Source organism: Lepidochelys kempii, chromosome 2 (genome assembly GCF_965140285.1).
Source record: "Lepidochelys kempii isolate rLepKem1 chromosome 2, rLepKem1.hap1, whole genome shotgun sequence".
NCBI classification, from domain to species: Eukaryota; Metazoa; Chordata; order Testudines; family Cheloniidae; genus Lepidochelys; species Lepidochelys kempii.
Genome location: NC_136381.1, coordinates 228,441,943 through 228,460,583, shown reverse-complemented (window position 1 = coordinate 228,460,583; position 18,641 = coordinate 228,441,943). Strand labels below are relative to the sequence as shown.

Genomic DNA, 18,641 nt, shown 5'->3' with positions numbered 1-18,641 from the left:
CTCCCCTCTACTTCGGAGTTCTCTTTTGGGCTCTGTGGTAGAGAAGGAAGTGAGTGGGGTTTGCCTGTGCAGTGCTATATAGCCTCGAGGCAGACCACGAGGGAGGGAGAGCACATAGGCGGGCTCAGTGGGACACTGCTACCAAAAATTTCTGATTAGAGGTGCAGGGGCACACAGACACCTAAAGTGGAGCACCCATAGGGATACACATCTCGAAGAACCATCGTTACTGCACAAGATGAGTAACTTCCTTTTCTAAGTCAGCCATTAAAATGTTGGCATATTGTGGGACCATGCAGGTATCCAGAGCAGTGCCATTAACTGGAAGGTGTAAGTTGTCCCCAAGTCTGAAATGATTGTGGGTGAGGACAAAGTCACAAAACACAGCCACCAGATGTGCCATGGCCTCATCAGGGCTACTGTTCCTGATAGCTTGTAGTCCATCCTCATGTGGATTATTAGTGTAAAGAGCTTCTACATCCTGAAAACACCATCTTGGCCACCATGGAAGATCTCCAATGCATTGTAGTTTCCTCAAGAAGTCAGTGGTGTCTTGAAGATAGCTAGGAGTGCCGGTAGCGTACGGTCTGAGGACAGAGTCCAAATAGCCAGATAATCCTGCTGTAAGAGTGCCAATGTCTGGGCTTCCAGGATTTCCAGGTTTATGGATCTTGGGTAGCAGACAGAATACCCTTGGTCAGGGCTCTAGGGGTGTGTCTGTGTAGATTTGTTCCCGTGCTGTAGCAGGGAGTTTCTTGAGCAGATGCTGTAGTTTTTTTGGTACCCCTCAGTGGGATTGGAGGATAGTGGCCTGTAGAATGTGGTGTTGGAGAGTTGTCTGACAGCATCCTGTTCATAATCCGACCTGTTCTTGATGTCTACAGCACCTCCTTTGTCAGCCCTTTTGATTATAACGTCAGAGTTGTTTCTGAGGCTGTGGATGTCATTGTGTTCTGTGCAGCTGAGGTTATGGGCCAAGTGATGTTGTTTGTTCACGATTTCAGCCTGTGCATGTCTGTGGAAGCACTCTGTGTAGAAGTCCAGTCTGTCATTTTGACCATCACTCCTACCCAGAGTGTTAAATCAAGCAGGACCATGTGCCGATAGTGCCGGTGTGGCCTCACCAGCATTGGTTTTCCTCTTTGCTGAGCCTCTCAGCCGAGGTTCCTTTGACGCTTTCATCGGACCCAGACCTGATATCTCAGGACTGTGGTCACCTCTTCAGTCCCAACCAGGAGGCTCTTCAGTTAACAGCCTGGATGTTCCATGGTTAACGCCTCAGGAGGAGAGCTGTTTAAAGGAGGTACAAGATGTCCTCTTGAATAGTAGTAAACCTTCTATTGGGTATGCTTACCAGGCTAAATGGCAGAGATTCTCCATCTGGTCCCATTAAAAACGCTCTGTTAAAATACATTCTAGACTGTTAAATGGTGCTCCACTCACTGCTAGTTGGTTGCCTCCTCCCGGCTATTCTGGGTATTAGTTCATCAGGACAATGCCCTTTCCTGTAGTTGCACGCTATCACTCCTTTGCTCTCTCTGGTCTGCTGCCCCTCTCTCACTCCAGGAACTGCAGCGTTCTCTTCATGACTCAGCCCTCCAGCCAGGTCACTCAGTGCCCCCCCTCCCCCACCTCTGGGGTATAGTTCTTCAAAGGCACAGTGACCCAGGCAGTCTTCCAGTTCATTGTCCCACCAGTGCTCCTTCCCAGGTGGTAGGTGAACCCGGTCTCACCCTCTATTCCAGGTTCCAGCCCACGGACCCTCAAACCAGTAGTTCTGGGCTTTGCTCTCTCAGTCCTCACTGCTCCTGCCCTGGACTGCTTCCTACTCTTCTGATATACTCAGAGTATATCAGCTCCAACTTCCTGTTCCCAGGGTGTGACTGCAGCTTTTCTCAGCAGTCGCCCCTGTGTGTTGCCAGCTTCCTTGTTTTATAGGCGCTATCGCTTTGTGCCCAGCTGAACCTGCCTGCAATCAATCCCCTACTCCCTGGCTCTCCTTCCAGGGGCAGCCTATGGACTTAATAGGCCTATCTGGCCACCTTAAGCCCTTTCAGTCCACCCCATCACATGGACTATTTGTTATACCTGAAACAGCTAGGGCTTGCCATTAGTTCCATCAGGGTCCAACTAGCAGCTATTTCAGCTTTCTACCCTTAATGCATCTTCCCTTTCAATCCCTGGCTACCTGTTCATTTCTCCATCTCTCAGTGAAAGTAGCCATCTCAGTGGCAATCACCTCAGCTAAGGTGCCACAAGTACTCCTTTTCTTTTTGCGAATACAGTCTAACACGGCTGTTACTCTGAAATCTGTCAGCCAGGAGAGTGGATGAATTAGAAGCTCTAGTGTCTGACCCTCTGTATTCAGTCCTCTACAAGGATGAGGTAAACTTACCCTCTCATCTAAAATTTCTCACCAAAGTGGTCTCTCACTTCCACATCAATCAGACATTATATTTATTAACTTCTTTCCCTAAGTCTTATGCTCATAAGGATAAGAAGAGACGCCACACATTAGATTTTAGGAGAGAGTTAGCATTTTACTTGGAGAGAACTAAACCATTTAGATCCTCCCAATTGTCTGTGGCAGTTGCAGACAGTATGAAGGGCCTTCTGGTCTCTTCTTAGTTTTTAATTTTGTCATGGATCTCCTTTTGTATACATTTGTGCTATGACATGGCCAATGTAACTCCACCAAGTAGGGTAATGGCTCATTCAGCCACATCACGTGCAGCGTCTGCAGCCTTTCTAGCCTGTGTGCCTATATTCTGGTTATTTGCAGAGCTGTAACTTGGTCTGCAGTGCATGCAAGATGGCATAATGAGAGGCAAATATAATAATATAGTGATGATGCCAGATTTGGGCTGCTTGTCTTTCCATTGTTATTCTGGTAGACTCTAATCCCACAACGAGATTGAACTGCCTGTGAGTTACTTGAAGTAGAATGACATGTGAAATCACCTGTTCTATAATTATTTTTCTGCAAGATGTGTTGTATGTTGATTCCGTAACCCACCCTTCTTTCCCTCTCTTATCAGATAGACTCTGATAAAAAAAAGAACTGAGGGGGGTTGGAGATGGCTCTGCCCTTATACTATCACGCAGCAGCACAAGGCAGCAGAGAGGGCATGCACTGCCCCAACGGGTACCACTGAGGAAAAAATCTCCGACACCAGTGCACTTGGCATGCATGCACCTGAAGTGGAATGGACATGTGCAACACATCTTGCAAAACAACAGTTACAGAACATGTTAGTAAACATTTTCCCCCTGTGTAATACAAATAGTGGAGATTTAGCGCTGTTGACTTGCATAGCTGCTTTTGGGCTGGCATAAAAAGCACTAATCCGTTTAAGAAGTAGGGGCCAATATCCATATTGGACTAGATATTAAATATGTAGTTCCTCTCTAGACTAACAAAAAGCTTTCTATACACCAAGTGATAAAATAAATGTGTGTTTTTTTTATTTGGCACTACGAGTTATTCCAAGGATATATGGATATTATATCCATTATATTACCATTTGTCTATCTTTAATTAATGCAGTTTGGTCTGGGTTTATATGAACGGAGAACATGGGCTGCAGTTGGTTAGCTAGTATTTTTGCTAAAATCTTTATAACGATTCAGCAATGAAATGGACCTAATAAGAGTTGCATATATAATTTTAAAAAATAACTAACAAGATGACTTGCCACATTATCAAATCTACCAGCAATTAATTTAGTTTGGAAATAACTTGACCTGATTGTTTTAATTAGGCAACAGTTATGATTACCCCTAACAGATTGTTTGAAATTATTTCCTATCTTTTGAATTAGGATCAACTATCATATAAAAATTTCTTCTTTATTGTAGAAAGCATGCCCAGGTTTTACTACTGTTTCAGTCAATAGTCTGCTAAAGCGTGTGTGTGTGTGCGCGCGTGTGTGTATATACACACATAAGTCCTTACTCTTTTAATACAATTTTTAAACTCTTGATATGGATGTGTGAAACCAGTGATAGTTGGTGTCTGCTATAATTGCTGTCTTTGGCCTGGATCAGAGGTGGGCAAACTGCAGCCCGAGGGACCGTCCTGCCATATCTGGCCTGTGGGACTGTCCTTGAGCTCCTCGCCGGGGAGGCTAGCCCCCAGCCCCTCCCCTGCTGTCCCCCCTGCCAGGCAGTCTCCGCTCGCTGTGCCGTCAAAGCCGCATGATGTAGTGTAGGAATGTGCTACTTACGGAGCACCAGGACTGGCAGCCGTAAGTAGCACGTTCCGATGAGGAGCAATTTAATACAGTTACACCTGTGTAGGGAAGGCTGTGCCTCCCGAAACAGCCTGGCCTCCACCCCTTATCCACCCCTTCCTACTCCCTGACTGCCCCCCTCAGAATTCCCGACCCATCCAACCCTCCATGCTCCTTGTCCCCTGTCTGCCCCCTCCCCGGACCCTCGCCCCTAACCACCGCCCTGGGACTCCACCCCCTATCCAACCCCCACCCGCTCCCTCTCCCCTGACTGCCCGGACCCCTATCCACACCCCCGCCCCCAACAGGCCCCACGGGACTCCCACGCCTATGCAACTGCCCCCTGTTCCCAGGACCTGCCTGCCCCTTATCCAGCGCTCCCACTCCCCACCCCCTTACCATGCTGCTCAGAGCACCAGGACTGGCAGTCGTAAGTAGTACACCGTAAGTAGCACATTCATGCAGGGAGCAATTTAATACACTACACCTGTCTCGCCATAGTTTCGGAACCCCAATGTGGCCCTCAGGCCAAAAAGTTTGCTCACCCCTGGCCTAGATGATCACAATGGTCCCTTCTGGCATTAGAATCTATGAATTGTGTGACGAGCCTTTGTATATAATCTAAAGTAGCTGGTGTCTCATTTATGAATATTTGGTTTGGAGCATGCCACCTGTTTACTGGCATTTGATTTGGGTATATTTGACTGGTACCAGTGAAAAAATTTAAATTAGAAAACATTGTAGACTGCACTGCCAACTATTTAAGAACACAAAGTTTAGCTTTTAAAATTATGTACAGACAAACACCATTTTATAATATAATTCTGTGTAAAATTACTGATTAATAAACAGATTTCAGTGATTGCAAAAATGCAGTTTACAAGGAGTTCCAAAGTAAAGGTATGTTGCAAAACTTATTTACAGAAATAGGTATGGAAAGTTGCCAGAGCTTTGACATCTGTTTTCATTAAATTAAAAATATTTTGTACAACTCTGAGTGAAAGTTAGCCACTCCTATATTCTTGAAGGAAAGATTGCTACTTCAGAATTCTTATTTGAATACCCTTTTAAAATGTGAGAAATATGTTTTGTAGTTTTATTTTCTTATTCCTGTAGTCAAGTATACATTAAATACCAAATTTATATTTTTAGTAGCAAATTGCGTAGTGGCTTTCCCCCTCCAGCTGTAGTGGTCTGATTGTTTTCCATAGGTTTAAGAATGCTTTTTAGTATGTGATCTAAATATTTGATATTGTTTCTTCTTCCTTTCAGGGCAGAGCGTGGATCAGAGTTGCACTTATGGAAAAACATTTGTCAGAATATATTTCTGCAGCTCTAAGAGACTTCAAAACAACCAGGTCTTAAAGTCCTTATATTTGCTTAATGCTAAATTTCAAAATGTTGCTTTGGCAAAAGACCCGGGTTCGGGAATGAACTTGGTACTTGATCTATATAAGAATAGAAGTAAATAGCAGAAATGGTGTGTTTAGTTTGTGTGAGGGGTATCCGTTGCTGCCCTTGCAGACTGATCTAGAGGCCTATATTTGTATGTTAGCATTGGCATAGTTGGAAACTCGTATATTCCTCTCTGATAAGTTTGGCTTTTTTTTTTTTTTTTTAAATGGAGCTTTTGGAGAGGATCAGTGAGATAGGAAACTAAACTTTGGAAGAGGGGTTGGTGCTTGTTGCCTACATAAAGGTAGAAGATTAAACATTGGTCTGAGGTCGTCTTCTCAAGATAGAGGAAGTGCCATTAGATTAAAAAGACTTCAGAAACACAGTGGAAGAAGTATTAAATTTGTCCCAGTTTTATTATGGAAAATTTCCCCACGCATAACTTAGGGGGGGAAAAGGAAGAGACTTCCGGTGAAGTACTTTAGAAAGGACAGAGGAAAAGGTTAGAATTAATGCACACGAGTGCTGGTTACAGCTGTGAAGTACTGCTGTAAAATGTAATAACTTTGGTTATATTTGATAATATACCAACTATATAGTTTTATTGCCTTAATAAAAGAGAAGGCAATAGTGGCTAGGAAATCTAATATGAGCTTGTAGTATGATAGATATGGTATCAAAATATGTTGCTGCTGTTTTGGGTTGCTCTTGCAGGGGCTTCATGTCATAGAGCAGAGGGGTCTCTGTATATAGAGCTGAGACTGCCCCTATAATAATGCGAGTATCAGGCCTCACGATATCAGAGAGACTTAAATAGACTGGAGAATATTCAAAGAACAGCAACAAAATTTAAGGGAAAATAATTTCACTTGCCATATATTGTTGTTCTTAGACTTTTTGTCCATGGATCTCAAAGTGCTTTACAAATCTTAAATTGCACCAGCGTGAGGTAGATATTATTCCCATTTTACAGATGAATGAACTGAGCCTTCTAGTCACATGCTCTTTGCTTGAAATTATGAGCACTTATCCAGGAATACTTACACCTTGAAGTGTGTGAGAAATTCTGAAAGCACTTAAGCATGTCTTTTTTAATAAAACTCTTTGTTTTATTAATCTTTTCTTCTGAAGAATTTTGTTACAAAAAAAGTCCTCTTAAGCGGTCACTTCTTGTTCATGTCCAGTAATTTAACTTGGTAGGTAATAGATAACAATTATTATGATTAGCTGGCTGTTTCACTAATTCAGCTTTTAGAAAACAAACCTTTTTCACCATTCATTTGGAATGCGAGGAAGTTCCCAATAACCTTGAAATGTATACAGAGTCTGTGTTTCAGTAGACCTTTTAAAATTAAATTAATGGTTGTTATACATTCAACTTATGAAATTACTTTTAGTAGTATTGAACTTTTGGCACTGGAAGTTTAGATTTCCAGTGACTTGGCACTAAAGCAAAACATTTGGTGTTCCTGATCCACAAGCAGCAGAGGACTAAACCAGTGATTTCCTGTGTGTTGCTATAGAGTTAACTGAATTGTCATATAAATTTGTGTATAATTATATCAATATCAGTTGAATTATCCAGAATTATTAGTGAGAGATTTATTTCCTTAAATTTTTTTTAATAGAGATGACCAAAATTTTCAAACATGAGTGCCTAAAGTTAGGCACCTAAATAAATGGCCTGACTTTAAGGGTGCTGAACATCTGCTGGTGCTATTAACTTCAGTTGGAGATGGATGTGGTTAGCCCCTTTTGAATGGCTTTAGGCCATTTATTTAAGTGCTAAAATGTGGATTTTGGAGTCTTACCTTAGGCCCCAGTCTTTCAATGATCTTTCACGCTCGATGTGAGAGTCTTTCCCTCAGGCAGGGAAAGGCTTCAGCAGTGGGGAGGCAGTGGGACGCTACGCTGCTAAAAATAGGAGTGCAGACTGCTAATATAGTCAACTGCTGAAAGTTAAATCTGGATAGTGGGTCTTAAATTTGACTTTAAGTACAATTAAGAAATATAGATGAAAAAGGCTTTCTACAGTGGCATCAATTGTCATTCTTTCAGTAGGCATGACACACATTCTCAGTCACAAGTAAAACTCCAATTGTGTGTCCCTCTCTCTTTTTGGGGGGCAGGGGATTGTTTTTTGGCTTATCCTTTTCTACAGTTATTTCTCAAGGGCATTAGACTCATAATACATTAATTAACATATATCTAGTTATTTTGTTTGGCACTGTCTGGATTTTATACATTTTAAAATAGTTTTATTATTATGGAGCACTTCCCTGCTCCCCCCCCCCCCCCCGCCTTGAGTTTATTTCTTTATAGTGATCTCTTCCTTTGCTTTACCAGAAGTGAAATATGAATGCCATCTGGGCATCCAGTGGCTGTTTTCATATATTTGGATTTAAAAAATTTTATAAACTTTAATAACTTGAATAGTCAATGTGATAGCTGAATTATTATTTAGAACGGAGATTGGTGCTCATTTCTGGGGGCGGGTTTGTTTGATTTGTGGGTGGCTGGGTGGGTGGGTGGGGTGAAAACCATTTTGTTTCTTGCAGGAGATTTTATGAAGATGGAGCAATTGTCCTGGGAGAGGAAGCAAATATGCTTGCTGGCATGCTGTTGGGACTCAATGCTATTGACTTCAGGTATTCAGTCTGTCTGTCAGGATATATACTAAACTATATATCCTAACTTTTTTTTTTTAAATCATTTGTAGATTCTGGAACCTTAAACCAGTTTTCAGTGTAGTGAAAGATGTCTCTTTTATATACTGTGCCTAGCACAATGGGGCCCTAGTTTGATTGGAGCCTGCATATGCTGCTATAATACAAATAAGTAATATCCTTCATGAAAGAGAATATCAACTGTGTGCTCCAACATGGATTTTGGCTTGTGTATGCATGGTTCTTCATTTCTTTCCTCTTCTGTCTCAGTATATTAAGGTAACCAAAACACACACTTTTGTGTGTCCTAGTCTAAACTTCAACTTATGATCATGGCTTCAGTTGCTGATATTTTGATGCATTAAGAGAGACCACTTTTGTATCACATCCATTATTCTTCAGTTCTTTTCCTTCTGTACTGACTAAAAATGTTGTTCACATAACAGAAAGTGTTCCTTCATTAACATCAGTATGTTTTTAATTTTTGACATCTGTCAAATTTGTCAGTTGCATGAGTACTTTGGTAATTGCAGCTCAAATTTCAGAGAAAACACTGATTTAAGTGACTAAAAGGATTCTTTTTAATGTTATACTATTTTAAGTTTGTCCGTTCTAGCATACTGTAGTTGATCTTAAAACAAATATTTGCTTTAAATGTTCAGAAATGTGTCAAAGTGCTTCAGCTACTGTACACTATAGCAGGATCTGCAGTGAGGAGTGTAGTTAAGGTGGTGGCACCAACGGTTCCATTCTAGCTTCCTGTTTATCTTCGAGTGTCCTCTGCATATTCCCATTCTTGGGTTGTGCCAGTTGGTGCAGCCTAGACAGTAGAACCTGTTCTAAGCACTACCTGTTAGAGTGCTCACACACCCTCTAAAATGTTATGAAGGCAAGGCTATAATGTGGCATCTGTTCCCCAGTTCCTTTCAACCGCAGCATTAGACAAAAGTGAACCTCTCCATAGCTCTTGGATCTGGAGCTTTTCTCATCTATAGTACCATTAGGTAGGCAGGTATTTTAGAGTTAATGTTAGATACTTAATCTCAGACGCTCTGTTTCCTTCCCCAGACCTAAAGCAGAGTTCTGTGGCTCAAAAGGTTGTACCTTCCACCAACAGAAGTTGGTTCAATAAAAGTTGTTACCTCATCTATCTTGTCTTTCTCATACTTAATACTGTTAGTAGAGTTAGAATTTTTAATCTCTCTGTTTTAACTATAATAGTGGAGCCAAAAATTAGAGGAGCAGTCTTCAAAAGATGCGCTGTGTGTCCAGAAGTATTTCTAGCATCATATGTTAATGTGAGGCACCTTACATGTCTTGGTGAAAGGCACACTCCACCCAGAAGCTCCATCTGCTGTACATTTACTCCAAGAATGCGTCCAGATCAGACAGAATGGACCATGGGAACTCTTACTACTACTTCGAATAGTGTCATTATGGGTATTCCACTTTAAATGCGTTCGGACCCCCTGCACCTCAGATTGGAGATTTTAGGTAGCAGTGTCTGTCCATGGTATGCCTGGCTTTCCCGGGTTTAACTGTTGCCTCTCCTGCCATGAAGTAATCCTGGTCCATAACAGAAATTTCTGCTGCTTTTGCTGTCTTGGGGAGTCACATGTGCCTCAGAAGTGTACTTTCTGCTTAAATTAAAATCAAGAGCGAGAAAGAACCATGAGCTAAAACTCCAGCTGCTAATGATGGAAAGTTCAGTCCGACCAGCCTTCACCACCACCACGTATAGTGGTCCCCAATGAGGCCCATTCCATTGATTGCCTCTGCTCAGTATTCCCCTGCAGCTTTGAAGAGGAAATCTTTGGATTGCCTCAAAAACCATAAAAAAAAGTGGGCTTCAAGTCCACTGGATAGAGAATCTATCACAGAGATGATCCCTGACAAGGTCTACCTCCTTGGCACTCACCAGTGTCTGACTCTGTGCCTACAAGGCTGCAGGCTCCTCAGGTACCGGTACCTCCAGCAAGCCTAGGGACTCTGAGAGTTCAGGCTCCAGAAGATTGGTACCATTGCATGAATGGAGTGATAGAGAGAAAACAAGCTCCTCTAAATCAGTACTGTCACAGGCCTCTACAGCCCCAGTATTGAGTTCTTCGGCTCTGCAGAAGACCGGCTCAACAACTACGTGTCATTCAATCTCATCAGTTCAAGGCGCTCCATTCCACTATCAGAGAGTGAGCTAGCCTGAAGCCTCTGCAGAACCAGCTTACCACTGAGAGACATGACATATCCAATTGATATGGACATCCTTGGTTGCGCCACCCATCCCTTTTGCACTACCTCAGTGGCCTTACTGGGACTCCTGGGTAGCCTATAGACACCAATTCTTGAGGGCCCATAGTGTTTCTCATAGGGATAGGAGAAGACAATCTTCTCTGTCTAGACCTCATGATCTGCAAGAGGAGAGCTTTGAGGAACAGGGAGTGAGACTAGAGATTACTTCTGCAACCAATATCTCTTCATCTTCTCCTAATAAAGCCGTTATGCCTCCTTTAAAAATTCCGCTGGAAGAGGTTAAAGAGTCACAACACAAGCTGCTCGATATCCTGTACATGCCCACATTGCACTTCCCATTAATGAGGCCTTGCTGGACCCAGCAAAAATTACATGGTAGACACCAGCCACAAAACCTCCCACATGCAAGAGAGCAGACAAAAAATACTATGTTCTCTCTGAAGACTTGGACTTTTTATTTTCACACTCGTCACTGAACTCCCTTGTTGACGCTGTACATGAATGTGGCAGACAGCACCAAGCTAAATCGACATCCTGTCACAAGGACTTGAAACATCTTGTGTTATCTGGACTAAAATCATATTTGTCGGTGACCCTACAATTTACGATCGCCAATTACCAAGCTCTTATGGCAAAGTACAGTCATGTCAATTATTTTCAGCCTGAACGCTTCCATTGAACGTCTTCCAGCTGATCAGAGGGAACAGTTTCAGGCAATCATTGCTGAAGGTCAACTTCTCGCAAGGACATCTTTGCAGGCCTCTCTAGGCACCGCTGACATAGCAGTGGTCATGCAAAGGGCTTCTTGTCTTCACCTTTCTGGCTTTCTAAGGGAAGTCCAATCTACTGTGGAAGACCTTGCATTTGAGGGATCAAAGATATTTGCAGAGAAAATGGTTGAATCCCTTCACACTAAAAGATTCTAGAGCCACTTTGCACTCACTGGTAATTTACATGCCTGCACACACAAAAGTTGTAGTAAATCCAAGACAGCACAGAGACCCTAACCTACTCAATTTCCTCCTCCCCAAGGCATTATGAACCCCAGTGAAAAAGACAAAGTTGACAAAAGAGGAGACCAGCTGCTCCACAAACATTACAGCCTTCTATGTCTAACCACCAATTTTGATGTTGATTGAGGCCCTGCTTTACTACCTCCATTTTTATTTGCTGCAGCAACCCAAACATCTCTCCTGCTTCAGCAACCACCTTGCTCTTTTTTTGTCAAAACTTGGGAACATATAACTATGGACAGGTGGGTGTTGAAATCATCTCCATAGGATATTCAATCTATTTTACCTCCTTTCCCCCTGTCTACCTCCCCGCTCCGTCCCTCTTCTTTCTCATGAGCTCCTTTTATGTCAGGAAACCAACTTTCTCCTGAAGCTAGTGCTATAAAACCTGTTCCCACTGAACACAAAGGGAAGGGATTCTACTCCAAGTATTTCCTGATATTGAAAAAGACTGGCAGTTGGAGACCCATTCTAGATCTAAGATCATTCAGAACATTTGTAAAGGTATAACACTTCAAAAAGGTTACTTTCTCAGCAATAATTCCATCTTTGGACCAACCGGACTGGTTTTCTGCTTTTCCACCTTCAAGATGCTTACTTTCATATTGCAATCCACCCATCTCACAGAAGGTTTCTACAATTCACTCTTGGATAAAATCACTTTCAGTACAAAGTACTCCCATTCAGACTATCATCCACACCCAAAGTGTTCTCAAAAGTCCTTTCTGTGGTAGCGGAGCACCTTTGCAAACAAGGAATTATGATATTCCATATTTAAACGATTGCCTGCCAAAGCATGCTCCTTCAGTGGCTCTGAGGGCCACACAAAAGACCATGGAATTATTCCTCTAGCTGGGACTCCAATTAAATGTCCAAAAGTCCACATTCATTCCAGTACAACCTCTCGAATTCACAGGAGCCTATCTAGATGCAGTGGCAACCAAAGCTTTCCTTCCCTCTCAAAGTCTTGACAATCCAGGCCAGTCCTCAGACTTCAGCCAGAAACTGTCTCCAGCTACTGGGACACTTGGCAGCGAAACTCTACATGTGCTGCCTTAAAGGGTGGCTCAGAACTGTATATGTGCCAAGCAAGCACAGCTTAAACAAGCCTCTCTTGATGCCCTTGACAGTCGTCAAATCCCTTGACTGCTGGAAAGGCCCTCACAATGTCACTCAACCACCCCAACCATTAATATTGACAATAGATGTATCCCTATTGCGATAGGGAGCCCATCGGGCAAATGGTCAAGGCAAGTGATCCCCACTTGAATTCACGCTACATATCCGCTTGCTAGAACTCAGAGCAGTCAAGAATGCCTGTACACATTTCCTACCACTGATCAGAGGCAAGCACATAAAGTTCATGATAGTCAACTGTGATGGGTGGATCACAGAAACCTCTTTGGGGCTACCAACTGATGTGCCAAGACTACTTCGGCCCCTGCTTTCCCTGCCCTCCCAGCTTGGCACTTCAGCCTGGTTTGAGCCAGACCCACTAGCCTGCTGCAAACCCAGACCCAAGTCTGACCATGTCCCCTAACAGCTGTAGGCTTAAACTCAAAGCAGCTTAAATGTTCCTGTCTTTAACACTAAGATGCTGAACTCCCAATGGGGTCCAAACCCTAAATAAATCCGTTTTACCTTGTATAAAGCTTATACAGGGTAAACTCATAAATTGTTCCTCCTCCGTAACACTGATAGAGAGAGATGCACAGCTGTTTGCCCCTCTTCCCCCGGTATTAATACATACTCTGGGTTAATTAATAAGTAAAAAGTGATTTTATTAAATGCAGAAAGTAGGATTTAAGTGGTTCCATATAGTAACAGACAGAACAAAGTGAATTACCAAACAAAATAAAATAGAACACGCAAGTCTATGTCTAAGAAAACTGAATACAGATAAAAACCTCACCCTTAGAGGAATTCCTCTAAGCTTCCTTTTACAGACTAGTTTCCTTCTAGTCTGGGTCCAGCAAATACTCACACCCCCTGTAGTTACTGTCCTTTGTTCCAGTTTCTTTCAGGTATCCTTGGAGGTGGAGAGGCTCTCTTTAGCCAACTGAAGACAAAATGGAGGAGTCTCCCATTGGCTTAAATAGACTCTCTTTTAGGTGGAGACCCCCTCCTGTCTCCTGTGCAAAGTCCAGCTCCCAGATGGAGTTTTGGAGTCACCTGTGCAAGTCACATGTCCATGCATGACTCCATTTTTACAGGCAGCAGCCATTGCTCACCTGCTACCTTGAATGTCCTCATGTAGACTTCTTATGTGAACCTTCCAAGATCCATTGTGCATTAAGTGCTTCTTGATTGGGCACTTAACTTGCAAATTCCTTTGTAAAGAAGCTGACCAAATGCCTTACTAAAGTTATTTAAAATCTAACAAGTATACAGCCAATATTCATAACTTTGAATACAACGACACATGCATACTAATAGGATGAATATATTCAATGGATCATAACCTTTACATAGATATGTTACATGACATATGTAGCATAACATATTCCAGTTATGCTTATGAACATATATATGACCTATTTCCATCAAAGCCTTATAGTGGGCACCATCACAACATCACAGAATCATAGAATATCAGGGTTGGAAGGGACCCCAGAAGGTCATCTAGTCCAACCCCCTGCTCGAAGCAGGACCAATTCCCAGTTAAATCATCTCATGTATATTTTACACGAACTGCCAGGGAGGATTAAGATCACCTTCCCTTTGTGCCAAAGCACTGAAACTCTGGAATTGGTGCTGTGATGGGGTGTACTCTGGCCCTCAGAGGATAAATTAGGCCTAAATAACTGCCTAGATTGCACCTGGAAGAGGAGCCAGAGAGCAGGGATTGATTAATTAGACACTAGGCTCCGCTGGGAAGGGGCAGGCAGAGCCTATGTACACCAGGAAGCTGATAACAGAAGGTGACTGCAGGAAAGCAGGCTGCTATCAGCCCTGGGAGGAGGGAGGTGTGTTGGGACTATAGAAAGTAGTCCACAGTTGCTTCCTGGAAAGAGGGAGTTTGGAGGCTGGAAAACCCAAAGAGGGAGGAAGCCAGGAAGGTAGGAGAAGGCTCGGGAATAGCAGAAAGGAATAACAGTACAGGCTTTGGCTGCTAACCAGAGGGCCCCTGAGGTGGAACCTGGAGTAGAGGGTGGGCTCAAGGTCCTTTACCAGCCACTTGGGATGTGGCAAATACCAGGCAGAGGACAGTGGATTGCCTTGGATTATTTGATCTGGGAAAAACTTTGTTACATACCCTGGAAGGGGGAGCCATGTAGTGACCTGGCCGGAGGCCTGAGTCATGAAGAGGAGGCTGTAGTTCCTGGAGTGAGAGCAGTCTGTAGGATGAGAGGACACTGGGACAGACCTGGCCAGAGCTAATCCCCAGGATAGCCAGCAGGAGGTGCCACTAGCAGTGCATGGATCCTGTGACAGGTGCATTTGCCACCACACCAGCAGCTTACCTCCCAGGCATACAAAACACACTGTCAGCAGGCATTTCTCCCAGCATCACAAATGGGAAATAAACCCCTCCATTTTCCAAAGCATACATCAGGGGTGGGCAAACTATGGCCCACGGGCCTAAGCTGGCCCATGAGCTGCACCACGTGGCTCGGCCCTGCTCCAGCTGGAGTGCTGGGTCGGGGGCTGCACCATGCGGCTCGGCCCCACTCCGGCCAGGGCACTAGGTCGGGGCCGCACCATGCAGCTCAGCTCCACTCCGGTGCTCCGGCCAGGGCGCTGGGTCAGGGGCTGCACCATGTGGTTCCCAGAAGCCATGCCATGGCCCCGCTCCAGCACCTATGTGCTCCAATGGGCGCTGCAGGGGCAGCACCTGCGGATGGGGCAGTGTACAGAGCTGCCTGGCTGTGCCTCTCTGCATAGGAACCGGAGAAGGGACATCCGCTGCTTCCGGGAGCCGCTTGAGGTAAGCGGAGCCTGCATCCCCTGAGCCTCTCCCCATGCCCCAACCCCCTGCCCCAGCCCTGATCCCCCTCCCGCTCTCCAAACCCCTCGATCCCAGCCTGGAGCACCCTCCTGCACCCCAAACCTCTCATCCCCAGCTTCACCCCAGAGCCCGCACCCCCTCCCACACCGCAACTCCCAATTGTGTGAGCATTCATGGCCTGCCATACAATTTCTGTTCCCTGATGTGGCCCTGATGTTGCAAAAAAAGATTTGCCCACCCCTGGCATATATCTATGTTGGGGAGTCCCAAAGATACTACTTCGCCACAGCTAGAAAAAGGAAGTGCTCCCAGTTCTGCTCCAGCGCCAGTGTGCGTCATCACTCTCTTGACAATGGCTTTTTTTACAATGGAGCACGTGTTTGTTGTATGCCTTTCCACCAATTCCTCTAATAGCCAAAGTCCTGATAAAATAAAGAGCCAGAGTTATACTTATAGCTCCCATATGGCCAAGACAAATATGGTTTCCATGCCTTACCAAGTGACGATTTGACAACCAATCACTCTCCAGCCTGTTCTTCATCTCCTCTCTCAGGGTGCTGTTGAGGTCCATCACCCCAATCTACAGGATCTGTGGCTCAAGGCATGACTCCTTGATGGTTTGAAAGCTTGGAAATGACCTGCTCTGAGGATGTAAAGGTGGTGCTGATACATAGCAGGAAACAAACTATTCATCGCACATATATTCAAAAGTGGAAGAGAGTCCAACTCTGCTCTGACTTGAGACAATTATTCCTATATCCTCTCTGCTACTGCTCGTGCTAGATTCCATCCTAGAACCAAAAATGTCAGGATTATCTCTAACCTCATAAAGATGCTTCTTGCAGCCATTACCACCTTTTACCAGTTATCAGTTATAGACAGTTATTCTGTTTTCACTCATCCTACAACAAGAAGGTTTCTCAAGGGTAACCTCTTCCCACAAGTCAGATGTCCTACACTGGCATGGGACCTCAACCTTGTCTTCAGTTGCCTTCGAATCCATGGCCACCTGCACTCTTCTACACCTCCCTGTGAAAACTGCATTCCTAGTAGCCTTTAGGTCTGCTCAGAGCCTTTATGTCTGCTCTTATGGTGAACCCCCCCATTTACAGTCTTTTTCAAAGACAAGGTTACACTATGACCACACCCCAAGTTCCATATAAACCATCTTATCCACCTCCCAGTTTTCTTTCCACTCCTACACACACTCGAGGTCAGGAGAGCACTAGCCTTCTATTTAGATTGGGAGATTTCCTGAAGGGCTTAGTCCTAACTATTTCTCTCCATTGCAGACAGTTCAAAGGATCCTCAATCTCTAAACAAAGACTCTCTAGATGGATATCAGACTGCATTACCTATTGCTTTCACAAAAAGAAAAGGAGTACTTGTGGCACCTTAGAGACTAACCAATTTATTTGAGCATAAGCTTTCGTGAGCTACAGCTCACTTCATCGGATGCATACTGTGGAAAGTTTAGAAGATCTTATTATATACACACAAAGCATGAAAAAAACCCTCCTCCCACCCCACTCTCCTGCTGGTAATAGCTTATCTAAAGTGATCACTCTCCTTACATTGTGTATGATAATCAAGGTGGACCATTTCCAGCACAAATCCAGAGTTTAACAAGAACGTCTGGGGGGGATAGGCTACCTTGCATAATGACTAAGCCACTCCCAGTCTCTATTACCAGTCTGCTATTAGTTAATTGGTTAGTCTCTAAGGTGCCACAAGTACTCCTTTTCTTTTTGCGAATACAGACTAACACGGCTGTTACTCTGAAACCTATTGCTTTCATGCTCTCAATCTTCAACCTCCTAGAGTATGAACTCACTCCATGATGACAGGTTTCAGAGAAGTAGTTCTGTTAGTCTGTATTGGTAAAAACGATGAGGAGTCCTTGTGGCACCTTAGAGACTAACAAATTTATTTGGGCATAAGCTTTCGTGAGCTATAACCCACTCCACGAAAGCTTATGCCCAAATAAATTTGTTAGTCTCTAAAGTGCCACAAGGACTCCTCATGGAGTGAAAACAACGAGATCTCTCTCCACTTCCATAGCCTTCCTCAGAAACATTACGGTCACAGAAATATGCAAAGCAGCAAATTGGACATCTGCTCATACATTTGCTAAACATTATCCACTCATCCACAACTCAGCATCCAATGCCATATTTGGCTGTCTTATCCTCAGTTCTAGACTCGACCTCTCCCTTAGGGGTATTGTTGTAGAGTCACCTAAAGTGGAGCACCCATAAGAACACTGCTCGACGAAGAAAAGATTACTTACCTTATGCAGTAACTGTGGTTCTTTGAGGTGAGTGTCCCTATGGGTGCTCCACTATCCGTCGTCCTACCCTCTGCTTCGGAGTTCTTACCATTGAGCTCTGCGGTAGAGAAGGAACTGAGGACAGTTGGCCTGCGCAGAGCTATCTAGTCCTGATATAGGGCATGAGACTAGGAGAGTACATGTGCTGACCAAATAGATACTGCTACCTATAATCTCCGATCTGAGGTGCAGGGGGCGTGAACACACCCAAAGTTGAGCACCCATAGGGGGACACATCTCAAAGAAACACAGTTTAGTACACGAGGTGAGTAACCTTTTCTTGTGGAAGCAATAACAGCAAAGTCTATCGTATCTGGCGCATTCAAGAGCATGTGCTATGAATGAAGAGACCTGTGTCATCTCAGAGTTTGGCACCTACTAAGACTAAGGTGCTTATGAAGAAATCGGTACCAGAGGTAACTCCAAGACTAGCAGTGCTAATGGCACTCAGGACATTGGATCTGATTAAACTAAAAACTCTTAAGCTTCTGTCAGTACTGGCTTCATACGCTCCAAAGTCAAGGCCATGTGAAAGGCCACCAGATGCATTGGTTGCAGCTCTGAGGAAGATGGATAGGAAAAGAGCATCCAGTGTTGGCAGGGCTGGATCCCAGATGAGTGATTCATTGGGTCCGTCAGACCTGGATCCATCCACGTCCGTTCCCAGACTGTTTTGTGAATTGGTGGATAGGATTGGTGGTACCTCTCAAACTACCTTCTGTGACAATTAAAGAATTCTCCCATCCAGTTTTTGACATTTTGGGAGCCCCTTTACAGTCCAGAATTTCTTTACCCATATTAGATGGGCTG

The 18,641-nt window shown here is 44.0% G+C and overlaps 1 protein-coding gene across 5 annotated transcripts in view; it reads left to right on the top strand.

Moving 5' to 3' along the window:
• The window catches only part of RUNDC3B (RUN domain containing 3B), a 147,258-nt gene that overhangs the window by 55,960 nt on the left and 72,657 nt on the right, over positions 1 to 18,641 (top strand). For all 5 annotated transcript variants that reach the window (XR_012157565.1, XR_012157564.2, XR_012157566.2 and 2 more), the window contains exons 4-5: positions 5,505 to 5,590; positions 8,186 to 8,275. Coding sequence is in view for 2 of the 5 variants with exons in the window: in XM_073334081.2 (XP_073190182.1) it covers positions 5,505 to 5,590; positions 8,186 to 8,275 (176 nt within the window). In the remaining 3 variants the exon portion in view is untranslated. The remainder of the gene's footprint in view (positions 1 to 5,504; positions 5,591 to 8,185; positions 8,276 to 18,641) is intronic.